The sequence below is a fragment of the Rhea americana genome, unplaced genomic scaffold, assembly GCF_003343005.1.
Source record: "Rhea americana isolate MKP2758 unplaced genomic scaffold, rheAme1 scaffold_80, whole genome shotgun sequence".
Classification (NCBI taxonomy): domain Eukaryota; kingdom Metazoa; phylum Chordata; class Aves; order Rheiformes; family Rheidae; genus Rhea; species Rhea americana.
The window spans coordinates 3,304,127-3,314,877 of record NW_028186979.1 but is presented as its reverse complement, the minus strand read 5'-3'; the positions used below and the strand labels follow the sequence as shown (position 1 = coordinate 3,314,877).

The 10,751-nt window shown below is 38.8% G+C and overlaps 1 protein-coding gene across 3 annotated transcripts in view; it reads left to right on the top strand.

Annotated features, from left to right (window-relative positions):
- KIDINS220 (kinase D interacting substrate 220) overlaps positions 1–10,751 on the top strand; it is an 88,026-nt gene that overhangs the window by 60,147 nt on the left and 17,128 nt on the right. For all 3 annotated transcript variants that reach the window (XM_085322927.1, XM_085322926.1, XM_085322928.1), the window contains exons 23-24: positions 1,689–1,867; positions 6,779–7,005. In XM_085322927.1, the coding sequence (XP_085179053.1) occupies positions 1,689–1,867; positions 6,779–7,005 (406 nt within the window). The remainder of the gene's footprint in view (positions 1–1,688; positions 1,868–6,778; positions 7,006–10,751) is intronic.

The window sequence follows — 10,751 nt, the reverse complement described above, 5'->3', positions numbered from 1 at the left end:
AGCCAGTCATTCCATCATAAAGGCTATCAGATTGGTTAAGTATGATTTCCCCTTGGAACAGTGTGGGCAATTGCCTTAGCTGTTTTAACTGTTCGCAAAGCAGAAAAAATGTTCCCTCTGTTTGCTATGTTAACTTCTGCATTATGTTAGTAAGTTAAAGCAGCTCACAGAGCAGTCTATAAGTAGRTATCTACAGTGAGCAACAAAAACGGACAGGAGCATGAGAGTGAGTTTTTTAAGCCACCCCTTCTCATGGAGTTGTGATCTCAATACAACTTTGGGAAAAGCCATTAATTAGTGAGGTTTGTCATTCATATTGTATGTATATGTATGCGAATCTTTATATTCATAACTTTTTAAACTTTAAATATAGTGGTTACCTCCACTAGTATGAGTTTACCTCACTAGCATACTGTCACCATAACTTTCTAGTCATTTCAATAACCATGTCAGCCTTTCTCGGTGCATTCTTTCACTTCCTTTTACTGGCTGTTTCTATACTTACTATACCAGATGTGAGAAGCTTTTCTTAATAATCCATTTAGATTATAATTTCTCATTTGCTGTGAAACCAGATACCAGTCGTGATACTATGAGATGAAATAGGTCCACTTGACCCATGATGTTAGCCTCTATCGCTTGTTTAGATTTGGTAGAAGCTTTCTATAAACTTCACAAAGCTAGCATTTAATCCTTCTCCTTATTCCTCCATAAAACTCTCCTTTACACTGGTGCTTACAAAAAAAAAAATACCATATTGCTTGACAGTAGTCATAATGCATCAACTATTCATAGAATCCTAGTATCGGTAAGGTTGGAAGGGACCTCCAGAGATCATCTAGTCCAACCTCCCTGCTCAGCAGGGTCACCTAGAATGTGTTAGATAGGGTTGCATCCAGGTGGGCCTTGAAGATCTCCAGAGAAGGAGACTCCACCACCCCTCTGGGCAACCTGTACCAGGGCTTGGTCACTCTCACAGGGAAGAAATTCCCCCTCACGGTCAGGCAGAACTTCCTGTGCTTCAATTTCTGCTCATTGCCTCTTGTCCTGTCACACGGGACAACTGAAAAGAGTTTGTCCTTGTCCTCTTGACACCCCCCCTTCGGGTACTTGTTATACTGATTGTCTCATCATTTTATCATTCTCTGTAGTTGCTTCTTGCCTTAGAAGATGAACTGCATGAAAGCAGACACTTCCCATCTATTCTACGATGAAATCTCATTCATTTTGCCTCTGACCCAAAGATACCTGAGCATTGCTGTTGCAAGAATTACTAGTTTAAAAATTATTTTTTTAACCATGGAATTTCTGAATTAGTACCAGAATTAGAATGGATCTTTAAAGTTAATGTTTAAACGTGATTACTTCCCCTTACTTTGAATTTGTTGCTACGATCTGGAATTCCTGATCTGATTTTAATTTTCTTAATGGTTTCTTTGAGATTTCTCTGAAGCATACAATTAAACAGGATTATTTGGAAGTCTGTGTCTCTTCATTTTTGAAAAAGTTATTGGTCTTTCTGCAGACAATGCAAATCTTCACACGTTCTCTTTATTTTCCAAAAACAGGTAGAATGGATACAACTGTGTTGGATTGTCTTTTTCCATAGAGCATCAATTTGCAAATAGATGTCATACTCTGATAAATGTGGTTTATTTGAGATTTATCTAATTGTTTATTTTTTTCAGGATTTCAAAGAATATTCCTACAACGAAAGATGTTGAACCGCTACTGGAAATTGATGGGGACATCCGGAACTTTGAAGTATTTCTGTCTTCACGAACACCTGTTCTAATAGCACGTGATGTAAAAACCTTTTTACCATGTACTGTAAATTTAGATCCTAAGCTACGAGAAATCATTGCAGGTGAGTGTATATTCAAATAAGTGGAAAATGTCAGATTCTATTATTTCCTTTTGTTTTAGGTAGAGCTACTTAGCRTGTTGAACAGAATCTTGATTTGTTCACCAGTTCATATGTTTGAAGCTTGAAAGGGCCTTCTGATCATTTGATTTGACTTTGGTAATAGGCCATTCAGTTTCCCTGAGTAGCTTTGCTGTAGAGACCTAATCATACTAGATTAAAACCTCTCTTTTGGAGGGGGAAATCCTCTATTTTTGATTTAAAGACTTTTAGCAGATGGAGGGAATCAGTACTTTTTGTTGGTTTATTCTAGTTTTAAATCCCCATACTGGTTGAAAAAAGGCACAATTACTGGGTTTCAGTTTTTATCCCTAGGTTCTTATATTTTGTCTTTACTAGATTTAAGAGCCCTTTTAATAGCCTGTGTTACTACTTGTGATGATTCGTGCATTATACTTTTTGTGTAATTTGAAACATAGCTTTTCATGTTTCTCACTGGAATACATTTTCTTTGGTCACAGAATTTTTTATTCRACTTCTGTAATTTTTCCAGTTTAACATCTGCTTCAGAAAGTAGAGCAGAGCTAAATCTTCTGTTGCTACCCAAATACTTTTATACAGCCAAAAATTGCATCAGAATTTATCAATTTTATCTTTCATTATCAAATATTTCTTTTCAACATTTTGTTCAGTCTCAAGCCTTGATGTGCATGTTTCAGGCATTCCACTGTTACGGCCTCAATTATTGTTCACAAAAATATTTAATTTTGCCATGTGATTCATTAAAACCCATTTTACTTGAAATGAGTACAACTCTGCTTTTTCTGTCCATGTGCTGTCTTTGAATCACAGAATAATTTTATTAGTAGTAGCAAGTTTACTTCTGAGTCATTGCCAAGAATTTTGAATAGCATCAAATGATCAATGGCATGATTTAGAAACTGGAGTGAGTGAAACAAAGTGAAACTTTCTTTTGATGTGTCTCCCACTAGATACCTTTGTAGCTGTTACCTCTTTGGAACTTTGTATGTGCACCTTGGTACTGAAATTGCTCTTAGGATGAGTGTTCTTCGTTTGTAGTCTCAAAAATTGATGTCAGGTTCTGATGTGTTCTGTTCTGCAAAAACACTCTGCTCAGCATTAAATGTTGTCACTCTTGATTGCTGCTGTGGATTGATGTGACCTATTGTATGACAGTGTTTGCCTAGTCTTAGGAATTGCTTTTACATCTGGAGTAAGGCTAAGGCATGCTAACATTTCCACCTGTTCGGAGTTACTACAGCTTTGAAGAAAAATAGAACCTTAAAGTAGGATTCCTTTGAGTCTTTGCTATTATTGTGTCTATGCTGTATCTATGTTCAGATCAGCAATTCAAATTAATAAATATATGTATTTTTATAATTCCTTCTCTTCATTTAATAGCTGCTACAGGTGCATTTGGGACAACCTGACTTTATTCCCAAACTGTCTTGTTGATCTCATTATAAATAGTGTATGCCTCAATACCACATCAGACGTCTTTACATCAGAACCATACTTGGCATGATGTATTCCCGTAACCTTTCCCATTTGAATTGGGACTTGTGACTATCCTTTCTTAGATCTAGAATGGTAATATCACAGAATCACAGGATGATTGAGGTTGGAAGAGACTCTGCAGATCAGGTAGTCCAATCCCCCTGCCCAAGCAGGGTCACCCAGAGCACGTTGCACAGAATTGTGTCTGAGTGGGTTTTGAACATCTCCAGGGAAGGAGGCTCCACAACCTCTCTGAGCAACCTGTTCCAGGGCTCTGTCACCCTCACAGTGAAGAAGTTCTCCCTCATATTCAGGCGGAACTTCCTGTGTTTCACTTTGTGCCCATTGCTGCTTGTCCTGTCACTGGGCACACCACTGAAAAGAGTCTGGCCCCAGACTCTTGATGCCCTCCTTTGAGATATTTGTATACATTGATACATTAAGACTTCCCAGTCTTCTCTTCTCCACGCTAAGCAGGCCCAGATCTCTCTGGTCCCCTAATCATCCTCACAGCCCTATTCTGGACTCTCTCCAGGAGCTCCATGTCTCTCTTGTCCCAGGGAGCCCAGCACTGGACACAGTACTCGAGATGAGGCCTCACCAGGGCTGAGTAGAGAGGGAGAATCATCTCCCTCATTCTGCTGGCAGCACTCTTCCCAATGCACCCCAGGAGGCCATTGGCCTTCCTGAGCACTAGGGCACATTGCTGGCTCATGGTCAACTTGTCATCCACCAGCACTCCCAGGTCCTTCTCTGCAGAGCTGCTCTTCAACAGGTCCACCCCCCAGCTTGTCCTGGTGTACAGGGWTATTTCTCCCGAGGTGCAGGACTCTGCACTTGCCCTTGTTGAACCTCAGGAGGTTCCTCTCTGCCCAACTCTCCAGCCTGTCCAGGTCTCTCTGAATGGTAGCACAGCCCTCGGGTGTATCAGCCACTTCTCCCAGTTTGTTATCATCAGGGTGGTTGAAGTCCCCCATGAGAACCAGGGCCTGTGACTGTGATGCTACTTCCAGCTGTCTGTAAAAGGCCTCATCCACTTTCTGTTCCTGATCTGGTGGCCTGTAGTGAACACCCACAGGCGTGTCACCCATGTTAGCCTGCCCTTTAATCCTCACCCATAAGCTCTTSACTGGCTCTTTATCCACCCGTAGGCAGAGCTCAATGCATTCCAGTTGCTCTCATGTGAAGAGCAGCTTTGCCACCTCACCTTCCTGGTCTGTCTGTCTTAAAAAGCACATAGCTGTCCATGAGAGCATTCTAGTCATGCAAGCCATCCCACCATGTCTCTGTAATTGCAATGAGATCATGGCCCTGCAACTGTACACAGATCTCTAGTTCTTCGTGTTTATTCCCTGTGCTGCATGCATTGGTGTACAGGCATTTTGTAGAGGTAATTGAGCATTTAGGTTTCCCAGGAGGGGTACAAGTGTATCCTCCATAGTCATGTCCTGTATGCACTTCCCCGGCTGCATGCACCAGCTGGAGGCATTCCCACTTGAGCGCGTTTTGCTGACTACCCTGTCTCTGTAACTTCTCCCCTTCCCCTATCTTTCCTAGTTTAAAGCCGTCCTTACCAGGCTGGCCAACCTGTTGGCAAAGACACATATGCCCTACTTAGTGAAGTGGATCCCGTCTCCCCSCATCAATTGTTGATATTCAGATATGGTCCCATGATTGTAGAAACCAAAACTTTGTTGTTAACACCAGTGGTGCAGCCAGTTGTTAACTTGGAAGATCCATCTACTCCTCCTCCCATCCTTCCCCCTCACTGGCAGAATTGAGGAGAAAATCACTTGGGCTGCCAGACCCTTGACCACCATCCCCAGAGCTCCTGTTGATGGTTTCAGATTCAGTAAGGGATTTGCCCTTACTATTATTAGTGCCGACGTGGAAGAGCAGCAAAGGGTAGTAGTCAAGGGTAATAGCTCGCATGGTCAAGCCTTGGCAGTCTTTCCATGATATTTCCTGGCAGGAAATAGATTTTTCTAGACAAGAGGTCAGGATGGCAGATAGGCACCTCCTTCCCTGGCAGTAGGGAGTCACCCACAACAGTCACTTGCTTCTTCTTCTGGGTGTTCCTGCATGGCATAGGATCTGTTGGCYCAGTTGCTCCTCAGCCTGGAGGGCACTGAACCTATTCCACAATTGCAAATCTTCAGGAGGAGTAAGAACCTTTCTCTTCCTACAAGAAACTACCAGTTTCCAGCCTTCTTCTACAGTGCTACAATTYACCATTTCATGCAGCACAGAGTCCTCCAGCAACTCCACTGATGTTGGGAGGYTGGGACTCCTGGAGTTATATGGTCTCCAAGAATACCCTGTCTGTCTCTTGCTCATCTTCTCAGATGCTGTGTAGCCTACAGACCTCCTCCTGTAACTCCTTTACCTGACAACGCAGCTTGTCAGCAACAGCACACCTTCTGCAGGARAGCTGACTGTCAGCCCAGACCTCATTGAGAGSCCCCAAGCACTCCCTGTGGCCTGAGACCTGTAGAGCTGCATCAGCTGTGAGGGTCTGTCTAGGTCAGGGTCTCTGACACAGCTGATGCAGCAGCTCCAGCAGCTACTGTGGAATGTGCTGTGGCACAAACTGCTGCAGATACATTGTATACTGGTTCTTGTCTAATCAGCCCAGTAACACTAGGTTTTCTGAGTAAATTGTAATGTCAAGTGCTGTACAGTATCATTTGTACTGCGGTTAGACTCTTCTAGTTGTGATAGAGCTGTTTAGTTTTGGTGTGCCTTTGGACGTATTTACCACTTCCTTCATCTTGGGAAGAGGTCAGAGTATTCCATTGTTCCTTTTTCTGGTTTGAATTTAATATAGATTCTTAAAGAAATTTGCTGCAAAACRAAAAACGTAGTGTAGAAAGTTGCTAAAACTGCGTTCTGTTGTGAGATTGTTTTTATGAGCTAAGCRTACTGATTATTTTCAGATTTAACTCTGGAGAATAAATGGCTACAAATGAGCTCTCCAGAGTCTTTAGCCATTTTTAAAGCTTGATGTATCATAGTTTTACTATCATGAGACTRTTGAGGGGGATGTTCTCAATCATTGCAAAATGCTCATTAAGCTTTAGTCTTGCAAAAAATTACATTTTTTTGTTCTCATTACCTCTGTTATAAAAMTTCCAAAACTTTGTACTATCTCTTGGGAGAGAAAACATTTAGAGGAGCTTAATGTTCTGCCTAAATTTATGCAATAATTTGTTCCAACCGTTTAAATATGGCCGCATAGATGTAATGCTCAAGGAGGAATAGCTAAGCAGTTGGAAGTAACTTATGATCTTCTACTTAAATACACAAAAAGTACCATAATGAATTGACAAACAAGTTAAAACTGTTTCTAGCATTTGATACGAAAACATTTTTTAACTTCATCTGAACATTTTTCAGATGTTCGTGCTGCAAGGGATCAAATAAACATTGGAGGACTTCCTTATCCCACATTGCCTCTACATGAGGCCCCTGCTAGAGCAACGTCTCTCTTCAGTCAGCCTTCTTCAGCTTGCTCTTCAACAACCTCTTTTAATGGACCTTTCAATAACGGAGTTTTATCACCACAACCTCATAGCAGTTACTATAGTGGTATGACAGGACCTCAGCATCCATTCTACAATCGGGTAAATAATTGAGCATTAATTCAYGTTCTTATGATCTAATCTTGTAATATTGCAAATGTCATCGATAAAATATTTTTTAAAACCGTTTAAATTAAATTAAAAGAAAAGATAAAGTTTGTAAATTTCAAAATAATGGTTGTCCCTTGCTGTAGTCTCATGTAGAGACGTGGTAAATTGCAKCAGAAATGCAGATTGCACAGGGGGAAAAATAATCTATTTGAGACGCTAGTAAATGTGAAGACAAAACAGACTTTCTTGAATTGTTCTGTGGTAAACTTTGCATTATTGCTTACGTAATTGCTCAGAAACCTGATTTTTCTTTTAGTGACATAAAACAAAAAATACAGAAAGTGAAGTAGGGAGTTATATCAAAATAGTGTGTCTAGAAATGTCTTCTGTTTTGTCTCTTCCTTTGAGTTATTCTATTGAGTTAATCTTTTCCACTAAACAGTGTTGGACTAGTTTAAAGGAAACAACATAGCATAGATGATGCATTTATTTTTTTTAACAGTTATTTGTAGGTGTCAGAAAACATAATTCTAGGCATGACTCACTTTAAAATTTAATTAAATGGTTTACTGTATGAAACCATTAAATGGTTTACACTTGCTTGAGTTTAAACAATATTAGATAAACTATTTTTAGCATTGGTTCAATTTGTCAGTTTTAACTGTGACTTTGTTTATTAGATGAGGCTACAGCTAAAAAGAATGCCTTTTTAGGTATGTTTTACCTCAAAATTTATAATGCTAATCAGTGTACTGTAATTACAGCTAAGCATGAAATTTCATCAGTTAAACTGTTGACAGTATTTCTAATAATTTTATTTATGGTTGTTTAAAATTTCAGCGCATGCCCCTGGCAAACTGTAACTTCCTATTTTTGTAAGACATATTCAATCCTTTTTAAACTTAACTTTTACATTCTTCTGGAATACTGTCAAAAAGAAAGTGTTCAGAAAACTGATACAAGTCATAGCCTACAAAAGTATACAAAAAATGACTTTAAATTGTGAAATTTGACAGGAAGTTAATCTTAAAAGGAAGCTAAAAACCTAAAATGAAAATTGAGTTATTACTAAATCAGTGTTCATTAACCCARATGAAAAAATAATACATTTAGCACAGAACCTTTTAAGTTACCTTTTCTAAAATTATTTTTGTTTGCTCAATTCAGTGACAATATTATATTTTGCTGAAAATAACTTACCATGTTCTTTGAAGTAGTACAATTCTGATAAATACCTGTCAAATGAATCTTTGTGTCTATAGTAATTCCAGCTTGTAGGTATTTTTTTGGAAGTGCTATTTTTGTGTCTGTGTTACTGTACATGACAAGGCTTAGAGTGTGTTGTAGTATATATTCTGGCCCTTACAAGCAACACAAAAACAATTATTGGCAAGTCATAAATATCAGCTTATTTGTTCATTTGTGTTGCTTAYGTCCACAGCCATGGATATAAGCATGCATATTTTTTCCCTTTTTTCCTGCTGAGGACTAAATGTTTCTATTCTTACCTTTCTCTGTGAATTTTGTACCCCTCTCATAAGGTATGATTGTTTATAATCTGTTTCATGCTTTCAGATATAGACAAAGAGCTATATTCATTCCGTTCCTCTGTGTAGTTATAAAAGTACTGACATAAATGCTACATACCGAGATCAATGTTGGGAACTTTATAATACTAGAAAATTCAKACTGAAAGGCAGTGCCTGCTCCTAACTCCTTCAGTGTTTTCAGTCATGTTTTCACTTCTCAGTTTTTTTAAGAATCATATTTAAAAAAAAGAACAACAGATAAAAGATTAGAMTCTCCCCAGTATTGTAAGGTTCTGGGAGAGGTCTTGGACAGATGTATTACAGAACAGATTGAGTTCAGATGCTACTGGGGACATTCCTGAATTTTATAGTAAAAAGCCCTAAGATAGAGTAAGATGCGTTGCCTACTTCTGACCATTAAATTGTTCTTATCCTATTATCTTTAAGCACTTATTTGTGCTTAAGAGAAAAGCTATTGGGTGATTGGAAAAAACACTCAAGTTCTTCCAAAAAAAAGTCTTTACTTTGTTCTACAGTATGGACTTTGAATGTCTAGTCACATGATCTACTCATTTTTTTTATTTAAAGCTCCATTCACGTATGTAGAGCTGTAAAGAAAAGCTTGTAGTCCAATTTAGCTGCTCTTCAACCTGGCAGTTTGGCTCTCATTTGTCTGTATTGGATTATGTGRGAGGTGTTCAGTTTACCACTGTCTATCTAGTTCAGTGGCTACAAGCTGGATTTCAGTTCAGCTTCCCAAATTCATGGTTATCACAGACTGTTGTGGAGATCGTATATTTCTTATGGGGATATTCAATCTAATCAGAATTTTCAGGGGAAGAACTAGAAAATATAGTATGTGAAGACTTTTTCTACAGCGCAGCAGCAAATTCTGTGTATATTGGAAAAACAGCAAACACCATAATCATGCATTTTTAGACTATGCACAGGCTTGGAAAACCACTCTGTGCTGGTTTGTGCCTCATATGCATTTCTTCCCTTTTTTCATGGAACCACTGTTATCATACTTTGAATGGAAGTTGAGACTGCAGAATTTAAGCCTGTAATGGAGAATTAATTCCACAGGTGGGAAGCAGTGAAGCTGAACATGTTGCAAGATGTAATTAGAAATCATGAAAGAATTGTGGGATAATTGCATTATTGGGCAATTTTTTTTCACTGCTTTGTAGGTTGATGACTAGCAACCAGTAAACAGGTGCTTGCTGTGAGTTTCAGCAGATAGTCTTTGAGCAAAGAGAACTAGGTACTTCAACGCAGTGTGATCATTAAGCAAGCATCTCATGCTTGTTGGTTTTCCACATGGTTTACTGTGGCTAGAGGAGTTGTTAGTGGAAAACTGAGGCATTTCATTATTTAAAAAAATAACATAAACTTTTTCAAAAAAAAAAGTTTCTTTTCCAGAAAATAACATACAATCTGTGCCTTATCACAATGAAATAAATTTAATTTGGAGAATTTTTGGAATCCTCCTATGCTAACCAGTAAGTGTAAGGCAAAGGTTAGGCATTTGGTTTCTTACCTATTTTTTTAAAAACAGGGTTTAGTATAGGTAATTTGCTGCTGCTATAATAAGATCACCATTACATGATCCTCAGGATGCTACTGAAATAACCCAGGCCAGAGAAAGTTGCAGAAAATGAAAGGGGGTTTAGGCCTGAGATTTGCAATCTGCATATGACCCCACCACAGCTGAGAAAACAGTAGTACTGGCTTGTGGCAGCCCAAGGCGTTACATGGCCCCATAATAAATCAGGTTGGGCAAGTAATCTACAATAAGACTACCCTTACCAGGAAAAATAAAAAGTGATTTTAAATGGATCATTTTCCTGGTCTGTTGGACAAAACACTGATAAAACATGATAAGAATAAACAGTGGGAATAGGCATGTGATTTCTCTTTTCCAGCAACAATTTTTGTTAAAGTTCATGTGAAACTGTAGCCAAACATCTGTGATGTGGAATTCTGCATTTAGACTGATGGTTACAAAACACATCAAGTAACTGCATGTGCTGGAAGATCATGTGAACTGCTGGAGAGAGTGSTAGGACCATTTGGGCTTTTCCACAAATTACTCAAAGTTGCAGCATTTACCATCCAAGTAATTGGTGCATAATTGGACTTTTATTTCTCAGGTCACTTACAGCTGCTTCTGAATGCAAATAAGGTTTGTTTTTTTTTTTTTTTTTT